We start from the raw sequence: 22,761 nt of genomic DNA on the forward strand, positions 1-22,761 counted from the left end.
CACTTCTTAAGGCAATTCAATATGTAGATCAATTTGATATTTTATACAAACTCATTAATTTGGTTATATTGCATTTGAGCGGTATTACTTTAATACTCATAGTTTCTGTTATTTTTGTGATGAAATTTAAACTTTTTTTCTATATTGAGGTCGCCCTTTTGAACCCCCCTGATATTTACTATGCGGTGAGGCATTTGTACTCCATCAACATTAATTATTTCCAGAGACATAATTTTGTCTATTTTTCCAGCGCATCGCGCACAAAAGCAAGGGAACGATGGGAGCACCAGAACTCTGCTCACATCATGTCGCCTGCACCGCAAGCTGCAAGTAGTAAGTCTGTGATAAGTGGAATACCGCTACGCTTTGCACTCACGGGACGGAAGGACAATCCCGACCGCTTTCATATAGTAAGAAAGAAGAAGATATCGCACAGTCTGGAGTAGAAAATCATCTTTTACCTTGAAAAACAAAACTACAAATCCCATCGTGTGTTGCAAAATGGACTGGGCGTGTGTGAAATTCTGCGCCTGCGTAGCACTCACGGGACGGAAGGACAACCGACCGCTTTTATATAGAAGGATGTTATTTTTTTTGTGCGGGTAAATGTTGTTTCTTCTAAAATCAATTATTAGTTCCTTAATCTTTGTAATGTTTAGGTGTAGAAAAGACTCCCCATGCCATTTAACAAAATCACCTACCACTGGACCATGACTAGTTTCATTCTCATTAAGGAGACATACAATCACTGAGTCACAAGTGAATTTAAAAATAATTCTGTTTTCAAATGCATTGTGATAAATAGTAACGTAGAGAATGTACTAAAGCGGTTAAAGAACAAACCCTGAGGTGATCCTGTGGAGGAGGACAGCATTGTCAGACAGACAACCTTTGACTTCTGCACATTGACTCCTGTCTGTTAAAAAACTGATCAGCCAACCTACCAAACTGTAGTGCAAATTAAAATCTTTAATAAGTCTCTCTGCAAGAAGGTGAGGCTGGATGGTAGTTAAAGATAAGTCTACAAAGGGGAGCCTCGCACGAGTCCCTAGGTGGCTATATCACAAATGAAACAAAGTGACAATGGTGTCCTCTGAACTTCTACTGGACTGGTAGGTAAACCAAAATGGATCTAATATATCTTGAATTTTCTCTGTCAACTTTATCGGTAGAAGTTTTTCAAATTATTTCATAACCAGTGATGTCAAAGCCACTGGGTCTGAAGTTATTAAAGGTTTTAGTAATTTTTTTTGTCATTAGCTATTAGAATTTCTGTAGCCTGTTTTCATAGCTTTGGTACTATAGAGTGTAAAATAGAAAGAAATTAGAAATCAAATTTTTTTTCTTGTGTTCTGCTGTATATCTACAGATTGAAACATGTAAATGTCCCAATGTCAATAGAGCTTACTGTGGTGCATAACACAGGAGTAACATGCTACGTTACTATAATATACAGATATTTAAAACACTGAGTTCTATTTACTTAAAGAGAAAATTAGTATCTACAAATGTTTTGACAAAAGCATTAACGCATTATTAAAGTTTTTTTGTTTTTTTTTCAGAAGATGGATATTCAATTTACAGAAATACTTGTTTTTATTGTGTAGTCACTAATTGCTTTTGTGATGGTACTTGCTATAAAAGTTGCAATAGAAATCTAAATATAATCCTTAACTGTAGTGTAGAGTACAGTACAGTAACAAGCTTTCCAACTAAGACAATTTATTATTTATTTATTTTATTGATTTTATTAAAATAACATGCCATACAAACAACTCAAGTTTTACAAAAAAAGGTTCAAATTTTATTTATTATGATAAAAAAGTATTCAGTAAAGGACTCAATAATTTATTCATATCCAGTGTTTTCTACAAAACTTTATTCAAATGGCACCTTGTGTGTAATTTTGAAAAAACATCAAATAAATATGTTGCAAATCATCAGTGCAGTTTTTTTATGGTCAGTTGTTGGGACATTTTATACAAAGGGTCCTTCTGATTTCCGATGTGATATAAATCAAGTGCTGCAGTGATGGTATAATATTTAAGAAGCCAGTTTAATATATGGGTTGCCCCAAAAATGTAGAACATTTTTTCTACTTTCATCCAAGAAGTTAATGTCTACAAGAAGCTGCATTCTAGCACTTGCACAAATGGCTGTGTTTTTAAATGAACATAAATCTTGAGTAGGCTGATGTTGCACATTCAACTGTTAGCACAGATCTTTTGCAGTCTGATTTCCACTTCTTTGGAGCCATCAAACATATCATCCATGGGAAAAGGTCAATGAAGAATGGCTGTGATTGTAGACTGGTACAAAAAGAGCATACTTGGCTTGTTGTTGTTGAATATTATGTAGAAAAATAAGGAGTGAGGCAACTGCGTCTAGGTATCCCATGGGAATTTAAACAAAAAGAAATCTGTAATAAATTATTAAAATAAAGCAAAGTGTGTTTCTGGCTAATGCTTCTAAAAGTCTTACTTCCTCAGAATTCTGTTAATGAAGTAGCTGACTCCCAAGGTTGTGACCATTTTTTGAAAGTTAAAGCATGATAAAAAGGTCAAACTACATTCCAAAATTATACCCGAAGAAGCTTTCCTTCATAACAGAGAATCTGTTATTCAGATGTCTCTAAAAAGACCCAAACGTTACATTGCAGACAATAATCACTGTCAGTTTTGAACCCAGGACAATTTCTTGTGTGTTCATACAAGTAAGTAATTTTTATGGTGGGTACCACATAACAGTCTCCGGTAACTGAGCAGGGAATCTTAAAGGTGCACAAATAACCACAAATGCTGGGGGTTTGTTGTTTCTGTCTAAATCAAAGTAGTTACATGAGCAGGGAGTCAAGTGCTGTATTTCCCCTGTTATTATACATTTTTCACATGCTTAGATCACATTTTCACATTGCAAACATAGCTTTTGTAAGGATTCCAAACTAATAAAAAGAAGCATCAGACACAACCCAGGATGGCTTTAAAAACAAACTTGCATTTTTATTACTGTCAAAGTTTAATCCTTGTTTTCTTCCTATATGATATGAGCGCAGCGCTGTCTTTACCGCTGAAAAACAGCCATTGCAGAGCAGATTGCACAAGATTGTGCCTCATGTTAATAGCTTTGAAACAAGTATTTCTTAACCTGGATGAACTGCAGCTCTGTTCAGGATCAAAAAGATTTCTGGACACTTTCTAAACAGGTAACCTAAAATAAAAAAGATTAGAAAAATACAAAACAAGCAAGGTTGTCATAGAGCTTCATCATAATTGGTTGGGTTCCTTCCGAATGATTTAATCACAACAATGTCACCAAATCATTTCTGTTGCTACACATAATTACATGCTAGTCCAGCCAATTGTATGGCTACATCTAGAAACAACACTCCATCTTTCGTCATGTATGTATTTGAGATGCAATTTACTTTTATATTCCTAGCACAGTCTGTACCTTTGTGAAACTGACTAATATGAAGATAGGATATGAACAAATGAGTGGCTAAGTGGCAATATTTTTCTTTTGAAAAAGATTGATAAAGGTTAATTTCTGTATTGTATGTTTGGCTAATAAATAATACATTTATTACAGTCCTTCTTTATCAGTGTATTTTTACTATTGAATAAATATTGATGTGCTTTATTTTATTTTATTCAATTTAATAAATATCAGGTATCCCTCATACTAGTCTTGGTGCTGGGGAGTTTCACTATATGCCTCTAGCAACATATATCATTAACATATTTGATTTAATTAACAGAAACATTTCTAATCAAATGGCATTAATAAACAAAAAAGACATCTAATGAATATTATTCTTTTTTGCTATGAAATTTCAAATACTCTCTGACTGTTGATGGGCAGAGGCTGTAGTAGATGTGCTTATAATGGAGTTAATTTTTGGACCAATTAGAATATGTGGGCTTCTGCTCTGTCACTGTGTGCCTACAAGACAATGAGTGTCTATTACTTGTACTCTATTTATGAACTTTGAGGAATGAAAAATCAAAAGTCACAGGTATACCCAAGGGTCCAAGGTTAATCTTAAAGTTCTTAACATATCTTTTTTTAAATTGCTTTGTAAAATGCATAATATTGTACAGTATTTGACACCCTCACTTCTAAAGATATTTATGCATTATTTATATTTAGGATGTCTTTAATTATACTATACCATTAACGGCACACTGCACGATAATGTGAAGTGAATACACTTGGCTTGAGCATTCCTACTTTTCATACTCTTTCTCTGTACGTTTAACATTTGTTTGCTCAGAGGTTGATGAGCTTGCTCCTTCCTAAGCAGCTCTTCTTTTCTCCACCGCTAGCGGCTCATTTCTTCTCTTGTTTCGTCGGCATCTGTTCACGTTAAAACTGATTAAGTCAGTGTTTGTGTTGCAATTACTTAGTACATTTTCTTTCATTTTTCACTTAAGCTGGCACCTTAATCTGACTCAAGAATGATTTAAGATATGAAGAGGTAGGGGAAGTGACGGTGAAGGTGGTAGAGATGAGAACAGCACCTGCACACATGCACTGCATAGCTGCTCTGCTGGCGAGAGTTGATTCTACAATAAAAAAAAAAATAAAAAAGGAATAACCTTGGAGGTCAATCATCACCCCGAAAGCGGATAGTAGATGTCACGTAGTATATGTGTACCAAATTTCAGGTCAATTGGTCAAACGGTTTGCAAGCTACAGGTGATTTAAAATCCTGGACAGTCAAACGGTGGTATAATACGCAGCTATGGTAGCGTATTATATATAAAGAACAAAGAGCAATGTAATGAAACATACAATATGTTGAAACATTTGTTTATTGCAAGCTGCTTTTTTAAAGGGAATTTTATTTCTAATTATTCCTAACTTCCAGTTTCAGTCCAGTGAAAGGCAGTGGATGTAAAATCCCCTAATTAAACTTTAAACATTCTTACTTTTAAATCTGTTGCAGCTCAAAGGTAGTTTTTGGATTGGACTTATAGTTTGAGGTGACATTATATTTCTATAAGCCAGAAACATAAAAAGTAAAAGCAAAATAGTATTTTTACCAAACATACCAGATACTCAACAGCTTCATTATGGAGAGGAAAGGTTCAGTTAGTCTTACTGCTTTACATCATTTTCATTTGTAACTACAGAGACTGTAGACAGCTACGCTGAATTTTAGGTTATTTTCCACGTAGCCCCCCTTAAAGATTCATATAGTAGACATAATCACTAAGAAAATAACATGAAAACTATCAAATCAAGAAAATATTTTGAAATATATACTGTATTTTGAATAAAAATATTTCAAAATAATATTTTGAAATGTACATATTTCAATTTCAGAAACTACGGTGGAACATGTGCAATCTACTTTCTTGTCGCTTTTCAAACAAAGGCTGTTAGGCTGCATTTGAAATTTGAAATCACACATTATATCACACCAAAACCTGTAATAAATCAGGTTTAATCTTGTTAAGAAAATGTCTTCCAATTAAAATATTTTATTATGTAACCTAATTATACATTACATGCTTAATATGACGTTGTGGAAGACAGAGCCAAAGGTTTAAATTTGATTTCTAATTGAAGATTGTAATGTTAGGTTTGGATGGCATGTAGTTCCACATGAGTTGAAACCCCAGGTTAGTAACTGCCTACACTGAGTCAACATGTTGTCCCATGAATGTGGATTCCTCTTTCATCCCAAAGATGTGCATATTAGCTTAAAAATGGGCTCTAAATTGGTAAGACTAGCTGAGAATGTGTACTGGCATTCCATTCAGAATTAGTTCTGACCTCTCATCTGTCTGCTGCCAGAAAAGTTATCATTCAATGGAAAAAAACAGGTTTAAGAAATTATGGATGTATGGTGGATGGATATAAAAGCATAGCAGTTTTATTAAAATTTTATTATAAAGTGGTAAACAAATCATTCAAACTGTCACTACATCAATTGCACAATAGTGTATGTTATGTACAATCCACAATAATTTACCCTCCTAAGCAATGCGACTTTTTTTTTTTAAACAATTGTCCAAATTTGGTTAGAATTTTCTTTTTGCTTGCAATACTGAACCAAAGTCCCTTAAATTTACAAAGCACTGCTAAAACAGAGATAGTAAACTGAATATACATCTGATTCACTGTCAATCTGATTTGACTGGTTAACCTCACACCTTAAAAGCAGCTCAATTTGCATTATCGAAGAATATTGAAAATGAGAATTTTGGAAAATTTGGTACTTTCTTTAATTTATGAATAGTGGCACTGAGGGCTAACAGATTAGTGAGACCACCGATTATTTTGTCCTGCATGGGACATAACACTGACATTTTGCTTCATATGATGGTTTCTCCATACAGACAGTAAAATGCAGACTGTATTTATATATATATATTGTGAACTTTGACCCGGACACACACAGACGGACATCTTAAATTCACCACACACTGTTTATTTACAATATTTACACAAATAAGTCACATGCACAAACCCCAGTGCCTCTTGCACCGATTCCCCCAATGTCCAGGCCACACAGTCCTGTGCCTCTTTTCCTCCTGGCCGCCTCTAGTCCTCACTCCAGCTCCGTCCTCTTCCACCCAACTTCCACTAATGACTGGAGGGAGGCGGCCCCTTTTATAGGAACCCGGATGGGCTCCAGCTGCTTCCCGGCAATCTCCGCGGACACACCCCGTGTGGCGGAAGTGCCGGCTGCACACCCGGAAGCCGTCCGGGTGTCCCCTGTCGTCTTTCCCCCAGCACTTCCTGGTGTGGGGGAAGTGCCGGCTCCCGGGATAATAAGGCACTGGGCGCGCCTGGCGGTGGCCATGGGCCCCTACAGGGCTGGGCTTCCAAGCCCTCTACCCGAGGCCCCCAACATAACCAGGACGGACGCCCCCTCGCGGTCTGGAGGAGGCACAAGTCCTCCTCTCGTCCTCCTGGGCTGGAGCCCGGCCGGGGACCACAATATATATATATATACATATATATATATATATAATCTGTTTGTTGTTATAGTGTCAATACAATTACTAGTGGCAAATACCACTAAAATGCAAATGCACTTTGTTTTCTCCCAGATTTTCTGAAATAAGCATTGCACTCAATGACATACTCTAGTAAACAAAATACATGAACTTGATTTACTTCAGTAATTGCAGAAATATGTAAACTAGCTGGCAATATATGAAAATGTAATACTTGTTTTTAGTTTGTTTTTTTTCTAGTAGTGATGCTAAAGAAAAAGATTTGGTAAGATATACATTTCACGTTATGTAGTTAAGTCTATGTTTACCTGATTAAACTACAACATCTCTACAAATTTAATATCTTGTTAAACCATTGACACTTACAATATGTGGGTTTCTAATACTTAGCATGGAAGAACTCACATATAATTGTTGTAAAGAAAACCTTGGATTTCGTAAGTTTTTCCTAAGTATTCCTGCTATGCTTGAAGTTTAGTCCTGTAATTTATTCATTTTCACTTAATTTCAATTTGTACGCTTTGGAATTTGGATAGAATCTTTGTTGGCACAGTAGTTATCTGGGAAATTATAAAGTTATTGCTGGGTGGCTTTTTCATTTACACTTTTAAGAAATTGTAATAATTAATGCTGCTCCATTACAAAGCAATAGTCAAGTCAAGTCAAGTTGGGGAGCATGCACTGGTACAGTGTGTTGCCGCACCCACTACTTGGCAAAACAACTCGGGATCCCCCCAGACAGAAACACGGTCCAGTCCCACCCACCGGAAATGACCCTCCATCTGTCTCAGCCAGGTGTTATTTGGGCGACCCCTTGGCCTGGTCCAGCCACTTGGGTCCCCAACAATGAGGATCTTATGAGCCGAAACACCCTCAGGGAAACGCGCCACATGGCTGTAGTGCCATAACTGATGCTCCCTCACAATGTAGGTAATGTGCCTCATTTGGGACTCCATGAGCAACCGCTCATTCGACACGAAGTCAAACCAATGGTACCCAAGGATTTTCCAGAGAGACACAGTACCAAAGGAGTCCAGTCTTCATCTCAGGTCACTGGATAGCGTCCATATCTCACAACCATATAGCAAACCAGGACTCTAAAGACTTGGACATTCATCCTTTTGCATAGATATCGAGAGCACTACACACCCCTTTCCAGTGACCTCATGATCCCCCCCTTGCTCTCCCAATCCGTCTACTGACTTCACACTGCCAAGGTAAATAAACCTCTCAACAAGTTCAACGCTCTCTCCGCAAACAGACACACTGCTGATGGCTGTGCCCAAGAGGTCATTAAAGGCCTGGATCTTGTTTTTTTTCGGGGACACTCGCAAGCCCAGACGCTCAAACTCCTCGCTCAGTCTCTCGAGTGCCACGATCAGAGCCTCCATTGACTCTGTGAAGATCACAGCATCGTCATCAAAGTCAAGATCCGTGAATCTTTCTTCACTAACACATGCCCACAGCTGTTGGACCCACGACCTTGTCCAACACCCAGTCCATACAAGCATTGAACAGAGCAGTGAAAAATTTAAATTTCAGAGTTGTAAAATAGATTTTCCAACTTTTAACTTAAAGAGTAGCAACAATGAAACTTACAAAGTCAAACACTTTAAATGATGATCTTTAAAGAAAATATACATCTTTTGATACTGCAGTATATGTCAAACTGCTATCTGTTTAGTGATGATTGTTATTCTCCGACCCAGGATGTGGGATCTGTGAGGCTGTAGTAACTGAGCGAGCTTGGTGAAATCATAAATATATTCCCATGAGATAAGTCAGTCATTGTCCAACCCGCTATATCCTAACACAGGGTCACGGGGGTCTGCTGGAGCCAATCACAGCCAGCAGACGGTACAAGGCAGGAACAAATCCCAGGCAGGGCACCAGCCCACCGCAGGACACACCTACACGCACCTACACTCCAAGCATGCGCGAGAGACAATTTAGGATCACCAATGCACCTAACCTGCATGTCTTTGGACTGTGGGAGGAAACCAGAGCACCCAAGTCTCCTTACTGTGAGGCAGCAGCGCTACCACTGCGCCACCGTGCCGCCCCCCCATGAAATAAACAGTGAGTAAATAAATACTCTAGTAGAGTCTAAAAATGCCAAAACAAAATCTAACAATGCATCTTAGAATTGAAAGGTATAAATGGGTGACACAAAATTACGTGTAAAAAAATTAGAATAATAATAATACAATTTTTTTAGGAAGTGTGTTTTAGGTATTTCATATGTGTCTAAAAAGTCAAATAGAGTGTAACTGGCCATTTCACATATGTCTTTACTTAATGGTGACATTGATAAGAAATTCACCATTCATATTGTTATTTAGTCCAAACATTTATTGTGCCATTCATATTAAATCATCCAAATAACACCATAGAGTTGCAGCGAGCCCCAGTGAAATTTTCGACTGGGATGCCTACTGTGTAGGTTTTTCATATTTTTCTTGTTTTTATGGGATTCCTCCCACAGTCCACATACATACTATTGTGCAGGATGTCAAAAACTTAAATATAGCCCAAATTAAATTAATTTCTGTCGTGTGGTTTTCTGCCAGGTCCTGGTATTGTTCGATGATTTTGTACTGGATAATCATTCAGAAAATACATTTATTGTATATTGAAATAAAATCAAACAATTAAAAATAGTTAATTTGCAATACCAATGATTAAAGAATGCAGAAAAGTTTCCAAAGTCATATTTCAAAAGAAACATTGATTCCAGACAACAAAGTCATTAACAGCAAATAAAATCTGTTTCTGATGGGAAACGATTTCTGTCATGTATTATACTAATGGTGCAGAACTGTAGCCAAAAACCGAGTGGTAATGAGTTCTGAAATTATGTTTAACTGTATTGTGCGATTAATGGGTAATTCTAAGGAATTAAAAGCTAATTGGCCACATCTTCTGTTTTCAGTAGTTTTTCATTCTTTTAAACCAACATTAATCCACAGTATTTTAGAGGAGATTCAGAGAAAAGACATCACTAAGACTTGCATATTGTTCATGGAGGAAGCTCTGCATGGGAATAGTAAATTCTTTATATTAACTCAAAGCAGTGACTTTTACAAGGTAAGTAGATGTTACATTGAAACTGAACTGTTTAGCAAAAATCTAATGCTAGCAATCATAGTTAATTACATTTCTTTCCACTATTGGAAAGTTAGGAGGAAGCAATAATATTTCATATGTTGACTTATTTACCTATTGCCATTATAATGTAATAAAATCAGTAAGTGGTACAGTTTAAAACCCAAAATTAAATTGCATTTGACAACTATAGTTACATTATATAAAGATATTCATTTATTTAGCATACAACAGTGATTTCAATATTTAGACAACATACACAAAATAAAGAACAACATTTCTGTAATTAAAGGTAGAATTTTCTAACCAACCCTATGAACATATTGCCAGCTTTCCATATTTGCATGCCACATTTTTTCTCAATTTGACTCTTTCTCCCATCTTGATATATCCGTTTATTTTTTCTTTTACAGTTAGTTGTAATCTCTAAACCAGGTGACTTACTAGCATAGCTACCTTCTCAATGCACTGAATTATCATATACCTTGCAACTAGAATTACTGCAGCACTGCCTTCATTATTGTTTTCACCTCAAACTCCCAATAGGCCCTCTTCCACAAGTGAATTTGAAGGTATTGTTAATCACATACAATACATGGATAAACATGTGTCTCTAAAGATAGCCCCTGCATTTCCCAATTCTCAAACTCTCATGAATTCTGTTTACAAGAACAACAATTTTATTTATTGTAGAGCCCAAAAATCACACAAGGAATGCCTCAATGGACTTATAACGGGCTCTGTGTTTTGACAGCCCCCCAGCCTCCTTAAGAAGACAAGAAATTTTTTTTTTAGAAAAGATACAAGCCATTTCTGTGAAACAAATCAAACAGAAGGCACAGCTTATGGTGACTAGGATAGCTGATGTGCTGACATGACATCATCTTGCTGTGAGTCTCCTCTTTTTGAAATCTGAAGCTCAGTACCTGGTCTGGTCACTCAATGTTTTATTTTCAACAGACCAACAAAAAAAGCACAGGCTTATAAAGTACAGAAAGAAAAATGTCAGAGAAAATGTCTTCCTCATGCTTTGATTTACACATTGTATACTATACATTCTGGTTATGTGCTTGGCCTCTCTTCAGTTTTAAAAAGGCAGCAACTCACATTGTAAAAATCTAATACTAAACAAAAAAATACCAGTATTAATAATCCAGTAACAGGAAAACAGAAAAGCATTCTGCTGTTACCAGGGGTGAGTAACTGTAGTAAGAAAACAATAAAAGTTAAATTAAAGACCACTTTATTATGGCCTGAATCCAGTCTAAAAATTCAGTGACACGGACATACACACCAGGACGAAATGGCTGAGCACACCCATAACCAAAAGAGGTGACACCTGCTAATATCCACTGTTTATCTTCTTGACACATGAGAGGACCCCCAGAATCTCCCTGCCAGATTAAGAACACAAAACACAAATTACTTAATGGTTTCCAAATATTAGATGATGTACAGTTATCATGTCCAGTAACAAATATGGTATAGCGTTAAAAAATCCCGCACCCCAAGTAACAAAACCAAATAGGGACCAATATAGCCCAAGTACAAATAAACAGTGTTTTATTTTAAAGGTAAGATCATTGACATGGAAGTAACATAAAACAGAAAACTACACGATTATCCTCAGCATCCTTAGGCTCCTTGAACAGTGAGACTGCCTTAAAAACCAGTGTACCACTATACACTCTTCTGACTGCATCACAGTGAGATATGAATTGATCCATGGCAAGTTACTAATCACAGCTTAAGTAGCACAAGATCAGAGCATCATTTGCAAATGGAAGTGGTATAGCCATTGTGTTTCAAGCCTCGGCTAAACCTTGATATCCTGTTGATAAATACCACAATCAGCACTGGGGATAAGATACTCCATTGACAAGGTGTTACACCTTCAATGAATTAAGTTGACTTGAAACCAACTTAATCCCAACATGACTTTGGGACTGAATGCTATTTACGTGTGGCCCTAGAACTCAATACTTTTTCAGCATTTTTCATAATATATTGAGGGTTACACAGTTAAACTTTATATACAGTATCTACAAAGTACTGGTAGACAAGATTGGCAGATTCCTATAACCCCTAAAACATCTACGCAAGGAGCAATATTGAACAACAAAAAAATGGTCTTGTCCTGGCTTCATTGTAAGTAGCTTAGCCTAGGCTTTCCAAGGAGGTTGAGAGATGTGATGTCCCAGTAATTGGAAACCACCATCTTATCCTTCTGTCTCCCTACATTTGCTGAGAGCAGCCAGGATGATGTCCCAGCTACCCATTCTATGCTATCAAGAGATTTACCAGAATGTCTTTGAAGTCTCCCAAAATTCATAATCAGTGGCCTCATCAAACTGCTCTCACACTTCAGCTATTACTGCAACTGCTGCCTTTGTGGTCAGTCAGCACCACTCAGGCATATCCATGACCATCTTGGTAAAATTGAATGAAAACCTTCTTTCTTTAACTTGACAACTTTTCGCACCACTGCCATCATGAGGAGCATAAACCATATTTTGCCCACAGACACACCCTGGTTGCATCTATGAAGAATTTCTCAACTTTGCATACTGTATTTGGTCTGGCTCCACTCCTGACAAATACAGAATGATCCATTTTCTAAAAGCCAGTCTCTATTTCCAAAATCTAATATGTCTAAATCTACCAACTTCAACGCTTTGCCTTGTAAGTGGCAAGACCACATTGTAGAACCACTTAGCTTTTTTGGGCTGAGTTTAATTGGGTTATATGCCTCATACATAACAGCAACCATTGGTATGGGCCCTGGAGTGGATACTGATATGCCTTTTCAGGTGAGGCATGAAAAGATTTGGTAGACCTTTATGGATTTCTCTGTGCCTGCTCCCTCTCCTTAGACTGGTATGGGTGACCTTTGGGAGAACATTACTGTAAGTATCATTAAGAAACATAAACCAATCTACAACATCAATATGACATTTCTAAGAAGCATCATTTTTACTGAACGAGTTTTTGAAAAAACCCCACAGTGATTGAATGAGAAAAACAGAAGGCCTTAGTGTGTCACATACTCTCCAAAGTAGTTGAAATATGGTATTTAGATATAGACAATAATCATGTACATTACTTTTTTAGTTTTTTACTCTAGGTATATTTTTTCTACAGTTGATTCCATACTTTATCATTGTCAAGACAAATAACATGTATGGAGAGTCTGTTCTTGCTGGACAGGGAAGTTGTATTGCTAGTGTTCCAGTGGTAAAAGCATGGAAAATATTTATAGAATGTGCTTGTGACTTACAAATTATTTTGGATAAGAGCATCAGATGAATAAGTTGTACTCTAATTATCTGTTTGCAGTAGAAAATGAAGAAATACTTTGTGTCTGTAAAACATTACCTGTGTACCACAGTTGTTAGTATAACACATCTACGAGAACGATCTAAGAGAACACCTTTCTGTTTTTAATAGCATTACACATTGCTCATTACAAATCAACATCTAATTGTACCTGGCAAGTGTCTATGCCACCGTCATCATATCCTCCACATATCATTCTCTGAGTGATATTGTATTCAGGCATCCTCTGCTGACAGACATCATTTGCTATTATTGGGACACTTGCTTCTTGCAAGATATTTGCAGCAGACCCTACATGAAATTAAAACATGACAAGGAAATGGTAAATATTAATCAGATACTCAAATCTAATGACAATGGACCTAAGGTGAGAGCTACTGACACAGAATGTGACTACATGCACATTACTTAATGCTGTGCTTGGACTAATCCTAACTTGTAGTTATTAATACTTTATTAAATATAAAAATGCTCAATTATTATTATTGTATACATTCTGTATGTTAAGCAATGGTATACAGTACAAGTAGAGAATACTGTAAGTGGAAAACCTAAATAAAGAGAATTTAACAAATATTTTACTTTAATTTTACATTAAATAAATCCTACAGTTTGCAACACATATTGAATATGCAGAACTATAACAACAAAGGAAAAAATACACTTTCCATATCCTTGTATTTATAGCCTCTTTTTACTAAGGAGAACTTACCATACTCAACCAAGTAGCCCCAGCCAGCAATAAAGCATTTTGTTCCTGGCTTAAACTGCTGATTTTTTTCAGGAAGACATATGGGTTGAATATAGTCTGTGAAGACATTAGCATAAATTAATCAAGACCTCTAGTAAAATGTTATCATAGATGTATTTATTATTATTATATTAAATCTTAATTGTATCCTTCCTAGAAACAATGTCCTTAGGTGATATCGGTGTAGTGTCATAGTTGTTTAGTGGACTTCAAACCCTGAGGTTGTGGATTCAAATCCCTCTACTGACACTGTGTAACCATGAGTAAGTCACTTTTTTCACCAACCTGTGCTCCTATTTGAAAAAAAAAAGAAATATAACTAATTGTATCTCAAATATAGTGAGTCGCCTTGGATAAAGGTGTCACCCAAATACAATAAGTAAATTTAAATGAGTTCAAGGGGCTTGTATATTCCATGGATCCTAAGAGCTATGTTTCCTGTAACAAGCCCCTTCCATCCTACCATTAATAAATTTTGCTGAGCTGTTTGCTGCTAAAGGACTCTAGCAGTATATAGTAAGCGAAGAAGTCTGCTTCACCCTCACTCTAAAAGGACAACATAAAATAACTGTGTGAGCTCAACAACTCAAACATAATGTGGGTAAGAAGCAGTGCGAGTTGAGGGACGGTCTTGAGATTAGTAGGCCTTTGCAGCAGAAGTTCTTAAAATGTGGAGCACAATTTAAACAGCATGCAAAAGGTTCAAAAGTTCCAGCTGGATATAAGAAGACATTACTCTAAGCCAGGGATTCCCAACCTTTTTCACCCTGTTTACCTCGTGGAAACTTTTCAAAAGTAAATTTATTCCCACCTTGTTTTGTTCAGTAATTCGAGTTTATACTATTACCATAATAAGGCGATCCACAAAAAGGAACTTCTAAGATAATGTTTTTAACATTTTTAAGTTTAAATAAGAATAACAATAATAATAGCAAATAGTAATGCTGTTTCACTTATTTAAAAACAACTAATGATGAGCCAATACTAGTATACTAGAACAAAACACACTCGACTGATGTGAACACATCAATGAGTGAGATGCTTGTTCTTGCTTTTAACCTACGTTTTTGGATGTTCTTGGCACAGCTGTTTAGAAAGCAAGTCTTGTTTCATCTTTGGGAACTAATCGAGACTGTCACAACTGCATCTATTTTTAAGTGAACTTATCCCTGGCTGAGAACCTCTGCTCTAAGCACAGAATTGGCTCTTGGACCAGACCTCTCAAGTGGGGGTGTACTCATTTGAGCTATGTAGCTAATGAATGTCAGAGGTCACAGGTGGGTCAGACACTTACAACCCATTTGTTTGTTTTAGTGGATTTGGCTCGCATATTTGTTTTGTCTTTTAGACAAATCATTTTCATTTCTTGTTTTTGCTTCCTAGCTATTTTCAGTTAATAAATTTGCCATTTATAAAGATACTTTTGTTTGGGTTGTCTCAAACAGCCAAATGTTTACAGTAACCCTCTACCCATTTTGGCACATCTTTTATTGCATTTTAACCTTTTAAAGCCAGTTCCCTATTTAGGGATAAGTATAGATTGAAGCCTGCTGGTAATAGCTGGGGACTGGCTTTCTGGCTTTACTCGTACCACAGCAAGACTTTGACTATGTTTGTTTAAAAAGCATTGTGCACCTGCAAGGGGTGTAAAGTTAAATCCATTTGCGGAGCATAATAAGTAGGCAAGACAATTATGAGTTTGTTCTCACTACAATATTGATACTTGCTATTTGTTTTGAGTGATGGGAGAAGTACAGAGGATATATGCCAATAAGCTGGGACCGTGCGCTGATAGCGCGTTGCTGCACCATCACACGACAAACCACCTGGAATGGGTCCCAAGTGCAGTAGGTGACACCTCAAGAACAGTGTGAGGTTTGTTTTTTTTTTTTTTAAAATGGTGGCTGGAGTGCCAATCCTGCCACCAACCCCCTGTAAGTTAAAGGACCTGCTTGCAGAGCTGTATGCAGATTAATGTCATACCCAGGATGAAGCAATTGTAGGTTAAGGGCCTTACTCAAGGGCTCAACAGAATGGACTCACTTCTGGTGTGTACAAGATTTCCAATTGTCGGCACAGATCCCTAGCCTCACAGCCACCACTTTACCCAATAGAAGGAAAATAGAAGGACATTATTTAAAGGAATAGAAGGATAATTATATGATATATGATAATTATATAATATATATTGCATGATTCTATGATAATAGAATGAAATTATTTAAAGAAAGATTTTTTTAAAAATGAGAATAGCTAGTAGACATACTGTATATATAATTTAGGCTGGTAAAAGTTCAAGAAGCAGTTTGTCAAAAATGTGACTGTGAATAAAGAACAGAAAAATATTTTGTGACATTTAAATAAAACACTTTGCTTCATCTTAAGAATGAAATGTGTAATGTCATCTTTACTGTTAGAATGAATATTCTGTGTTACATGACAGAGATGCACTGTCTAAAAATCAAAAACTATTAGTACGAGGCTGAAGGAAGAAAATAGTTAATGAAGTTAGGACATTTGTCTTTGTTTTTGTCAATGTCATAATTTTCTTGGCCTTTATATGATATGTGTTTCACTTTGCTTTTTCACTTTTTCAAGTGAAATATGAATTTTGAATCTTAGTGTCTCAATGCAAATTAATAAAACAGAAGAAATATAGTACCTACTTGTAAAAAAATATTAATTGTTTCTCAAAATAATGAAAAGTGGGTGTTAAAAAAAAATAACATTAAGTTAAATGACGACCACATTTCTGACAAAATAAAACTTGTCTCAATAACTAAGTGATGCCTGGTCAATAGCAATATGTTTACATGATACACTGATTTAGGGACCTGAGGATTGTATCCCTTCAATTTGAAAATGATGTTGACCTCTTGGCCTCATATCTTAAGTAAGGCCAAGGAGGAGGTCTTAAGAGTGAATAATGGATAGAGCTGGGCTGGTAGTATTGCAGGCACTCTAGCAGACAGCAGTAAGGAAACAAGAGCTTGATTTTCTAGCAAGTTTCTTAATTTACCGATTTAACTGCTCTCTTAAGACTAACTATTCTTGCTATAGAGAGCTCAGCTGTTCACATTGCATGGCTCTACTGGCCAGGTGTAATGAAAGGATGTCCATCTTGAATTTAATTTATAATTATGGCTCAAGACTATTCCTTATTTACGGAGTATTTTCTCAAACAGTAATATATCCAGATCAAGACTATAAAGGCTACGGTGTGCACTTCCTGATTGTCTAGGACTGGAATCAATCAAAACCTTAAAACTTGAATTCCTTTGTTGTTTTGAAATTTTTTGGTTAACAAGTTCCGGCTTTGCTTTTTGACTGTTATTTAAGATGAATTATCTGACTTTTGTTATGTGTGTGTTTATTGTTTTTCAAATTCCTGACCTCTCTTTTAAATTTACAATTTTTGTGATATGTATTGAGGCGTGGCAATTTGTTTTTTGACTTCATGATTATGACACTCCCACTCACTGCTGGGGTTTTGAATGATCTCCAGATTAGTTTCCTTACCACATTTTGCATTTGTCCTGTCCAGTTAGAACAGTTACACCCATGTTGCATCAGCCCCTTTGGCATTTTGAAAGCAATGTTGTTTCACTTTTTCTACTGTTTCTTTTGTTGATCTTTGCTGGAACATCACTTTCATGATGTGAACTTTAGACTTTCACTTGCACTTATTTTGATTGACCCTAATCCTTGCGTAAAAAAGGAGTACTTATATTTCAGAATACTCCCGATGAACTTGGGGCTTTCTGTGCTTGTCCCAGAATCAGTACCAGTAAAGAAAATGAAGGGAATTTTGCACTTAGAACAGAAACACATTACTGTAAATTTTAATATTAATTAAAAAATAAGAAAAAGTACTATCCTAAGAATAAATATTACTGGAGTTTTTTTTTTTTTCTTTTTTAATGGCTATTAATTTTTTCATATTGTACTATTGATTAAAGCACAAATGTATTCTATTTTCCACATGTTAATAGCAAGCACCACTATGTTCTAATCCGATCTACTGAAAATAAAAATACAAACAATTGTTTTACAAATAAACACAGAAGCACTAACAATTCAGACAGTAATACATTTGCTTCCAAGCTTACTTGCACAGGTGTGGAATTCTGTTTAGCATCCACCTATGATTCATCACTAGGTCAATACACATTTATAGAACACTTTAAATTAAATAAAAAAGACAAAAAAACTACAGATTAAAATTCTGGTAAGTATCATTATGTTACCACTTTAAAAGCTCTGTGTTAGGTTTGTATATTTTTACGTGTAATTGCCAACAATTCCAGACTCTAATTGTATTAGAAGCAGTGTTCAAGTTCATCCACTGAAATATGGAAAATTCATTAGGCTTGGTTTAATGTTTTCAGAGATGGTAAATTACACAGAAATTAAATTGTTGCAGATCTTCATATGTAGTAACAATCCTTTCATTAATCAACTTTCTTAACAATCCTATCCAGTGCAGGCTCTTGGGGATGCTCAAGCTCATCCCATCAAGCACAGGGCACCAGGCCTTTAAAGGGTGAACACTTTAAGAATATTTATAATCTGATTTATAGTAAAGTGTTTCAAATGTCTAAACATTGAACATGGTCATTTCAAGTTCCATGGTGTATGGACTGAGGTGAATGTATCTCTTTGTTGCTTCCCTTCTCAGGTGGTGAATAATGCCATTCTACTTTATTTAACGCTTGTCTATCTAATGTCCACTTATTGGCAAACAAACACAGTTGATGAACTGCAGATGTTAATATGTACTAAAACTGACTTTTCTTTATCATCTCCTCTGTGCGTCACTGAAACATGAATGACTATTTCCCAACTTCACACTGTACCAAGTGGACCATGAGTTTTCCTCAGTAATTCTACTGTTTACATTTGCCTTGCGCTAAAGCTCATGAAGAGTAGTGGCAACTTGCTGATGTAATCACAGAGATTGAAGAAGATAACCCAGACTCAGAGATCATTATTTTGGGTGATTTTAACCAATCAGTTTTAACTATGTCCTTCCTTAATATCAAGAGCAAATAAATGCCCTACCAGAGATTAAAATGTTGTAGATCACTGCTATGCAGCTGTTGGGAATGCTTACTGCGCATTCTCCTGTGTTTGCCTTGGTAATTCTGACCATTCTATGACTCACCTTATTCCTACTTACAAGCAAAAGCTGGAAACTGCAAAGCCAGTCAAAAGAACAGTTAAAAAGTGAACCTGCAGGGCAATAGAGGAGATTCATGGCTGCTTTGAAGACATGACTGGAGTGCCTTCAAAACTACCACCTCCAATATACTGCACATCAATACACTGATGTTGTAACTTCATATTTTAGTTTTTGTGAATATGTTTGCATTCCAACAAAAACAATTGTGAATCCTTGGTTCACCCCAGAGCTCAAGAGAACTGCTCCAGGACAAAAAGCGTGCTTTCAGGTCTGGCAATTGTGAGGAATAAAGGAAAGCCAAGTATATCTTGGAGAAAGGGACTAAAGTTGCCAAATGAAATCTGTTTGATAGTCACTTTGAAAGGCAATAGGACATAAATCTACCTGATGGTTTCACAGTTACTACTCTACACTCCTCTTCTTCTCAGGTGCCCCCTCCTGTCATCACTGTAAAAGATGTGCACAGCTTATTCAAAAAGCAACATATTAAAAAAGCTGCAGGCCTGGACCTTATTTTCCATTTTACACTCAGGCACTGTTCAGACCAGTTGTCTACGGTATTTGCAGACATTTTCAAACAGTCTCTGGATCTGTGCACTGCCTGCTTCAAGACCTCCTCATCAAACCAGTAACAAAAAAAAAAACAAAGTCACAGGCCTGAATGACTACAGACCAGTAGCTTTAACTTCTATGGTAATGAAGACCTTTGAACACCTTATTCTGAATTACTTCAAGAATGTTACAAAAGACTTTCTTGACATATTCCGTGCATACAAAGCCAAACAGTCTGTGGATGATGTAGTGAATTTACAGGTGCATCTCAATAAATTAGAATATAATCAAAAAGTTAATTTAGTTCAGTGATTCAAATCAAAAAGTGAAAGTTGTATATTATATAGAGTCATTACACATAGAGTGATATATTTCAAGTGTTTATTTCTTTTCATTTTATTCATTATGGCTTAAATCTAATGAAAACCCAAAATTTAGTATCTCAGAAAATTAGAATATTGTGAAAAAGTTCAATATTGTAGAATCATGGTGTCACACTCCGCTCAGCAAATGAACCCAAAAAATCTGAAAAGGTGTCCTGAGCCTTTAAATGGTCTCTCAGTCTGGTTCAGTAGGCCACACAATCATGGGGAAGACTGCAGATTTGACAATTGTCTAGAAGACAGTCATTGACACCCTCCACTCCTCCTGTGACAAAAGGTCATTGCCAAAGAAGCTGGTTGTTCATAGAGTGCTGTATCCAAGCATATTAATGGAAATTTGAGCGGAAGGAAAAAATGTGGCAGAAAAAGGTGCACAAGCAACAGGGATAACCGCTGCCTTGAAAGGATTATGAAGCAAAAGTATCTGGGACACGGGCTACAACAGTCGCATTCCTTGTGTCAAGCCACTCCTGAACCAGACACAATGTCAGAAGCATCTTACCTGGGTGAAGAAGAAAACGGACTGGACTGTTGCTCAATGGTCCAAAGTCCTCTTTTCAGATGAAAGTAAATTTTGCATTTCATTTGGAAATCAAGGTCCCAGAGTCTGGAGGAACAGTGGAGAGGCATAGAATCGAAGTGGCTTAAGGTCCAGTGTGAAGGTCCAGTCAGTGATTATTTGGGGAGCCATGTCATCTGCTGGTGTTGGACCACTATGTTTTATCAAGTGGAAAGTCAGCATAGCTGTCTACCAGGAAATTTTAGAGCACTTCATGCTTCCCTCTGCTGACAAGCTTTATGGAGATGCTGATTTTATTTTCCAGCAAAACTTGGCACCTGCACACACTGCCAAAAGTACCAATAACTGGTTTAATGACCATTGTATCACTGTGCTTGACTGGCCAGCAAACTCGTCTGACCTAAATCCCATAATGAGTCCATGAGGTTTTGTCAAGAGGAAGATGAGAGACACCAGATCCAACAATTCAGTAGAGCTGAAGGCCTCTATCAAAGCATCCTTAGCTTCTATAACACCTCAGCAGTGCCACAGGCTGATTGCCTCCATGCAACGCCACATTGATGCAATAATTCATGCAATAGGAGCCCTGATCAAGTATTGAGTGTGTACAAGGACATGCTTTTCAGTAGGCCAACATTTCTGTATTAAGAATCTTTTTTTTAATTGGTCTTATGAAATATTCTAATTTTCTGAGAAACTGAATTTTAGGTTTTCATCACCTGTAGGCCATAATCAGCAAAATGAAAAGAAATAAAAGCTTGAAATATATTACTCTGTGTGTAATGAATCTATATAATATATGAGTTTCACTTTTTGAATTGATGTAATGAAATAAATTTTCGAATATTCTAATTTATTGAGATGCACCTGTATGTCTGATGTTAATAAGCCAGGGGCATATGTGAGGATTTTGTTTGTGGAGTTTAGTTCTGCTTACAATTCAATCATCCCAGAGCTCCTAATAAATAACTCACCCATATAAACCAGCCATTTGATCACAGATTTTCTTAGAGATAGGAAACAGTATGGGCAGTTGGGCACACACATGCCCCTTAGTATTAGTATTAAACTTCAGTATTGAAGCACTACAGCGATGTTTCCTTTTCCTAATACTCTTCTCGTTATATACAAATGACTGTACCTCTGGTGATTTGTCTGTCAAACTTCCTAAATTTACAAATGACATCACACTAATAGGTCTCATTTCAAACAATGATGAGTCCATATATAGACAAAAGGTGGAAAATCTGACATTGCAGTGTAGCCATAATAATTTTTACCTTAATATTTAAAAAACTCAGGAGATGATCAAAGATTTCAAGAAACAGTCACCTGCTCAATTATCAATTACTATAAATGGCTCAACCACTGGAATGACAAAGTCATTTAAGTTTCTGGGCACTGTGCTGGCACAAAACCTTAAATGGGACAATAACATCACATACAGTATATTATTAGAAAAGCCCAACAGAGAATGTTCTTTTTGTGTCAGCTGAGGAAATTCAGTTTCCCTCAAGCAGTATGTAGTCCAATTCTATTCAAACATCATCAAATCCATTCTGACCTCATCTCTAACAGTCTGGTTAGGTGTTGCTTCTGTTCAGGCTTAGTTCAATCTGCAGCGCATCATGTAAACCTGTAAAACGATTGATTAACTGACATTCTAGGTCTATACAGTATGAGTCTAGGGTAAGGAAGTGGGATGCAAAGATCCCTACTGATCTGACTCTCCGAGGGCATCATCTGTTCTAAAGTCTTCCCTACAGCAAACATCTTTGTGTAGTGAATGCTAAAACAATACGTCATCTAAAGAGTTTTTTCCACATCCAGTTATTCTGACTAATCAGGCCTGAGCTTCTACTTATTATCTATTGTGGACGATGGCCCAGACACAGGCAGGCGGACAACGATGGTTCACCCAACACATGTTTATTTTCCATATTCTGCTATATACAAGGTGC

At 36.5% G+C, this 22,761-nt stretch overlaps 1 protein-coding gene across 1 annotated transcript in view; it reads right to left on the reverse strand.

The window, feature by feature from the left end:
• Window positions 1-11,302: 11,302 nt before the first annotated feature.
• Window positions 11,303-22,761, reverse strand: part of tmprss15 (transmembrane serine protease 15) — a 157,186-nt gene continuing 145,727 nt past the window's right edge. The window contains exons 24-26 of the mRNA XM_039746291.1: window positions 14,125-14,220; window positions 13,564-13,703; window positions 11,303-11,470 (exon numbers count right to left, since the gene is read on the reverse strand). Coding sequence (XP_039602225.1) covers window positions 11,303-11,470; window positions 13,564-13,703; window positions 14,125-14,220 — 404 coding nt within the window. The remainder of the gene's footprint in view (window positions 11,471-13,563; window positions 13,704-14,124; window positions 14,221-22,761) is intronic.

This window comes from Polypterus senegalus, chromosome 2 (assembly GCF_016835505.1).
Source record: "Polypterus senegalus isolate Bchr_013 chromosome 2, ASM1683550v1, whole genome shotgun sequence".
Classification (NCBI taxonomy): Eukaryota; Metazoa; Chordata; class Cladistia; order Polypteriformes; family Polypteridae; genus Polypterus; species Polypterus senegalus.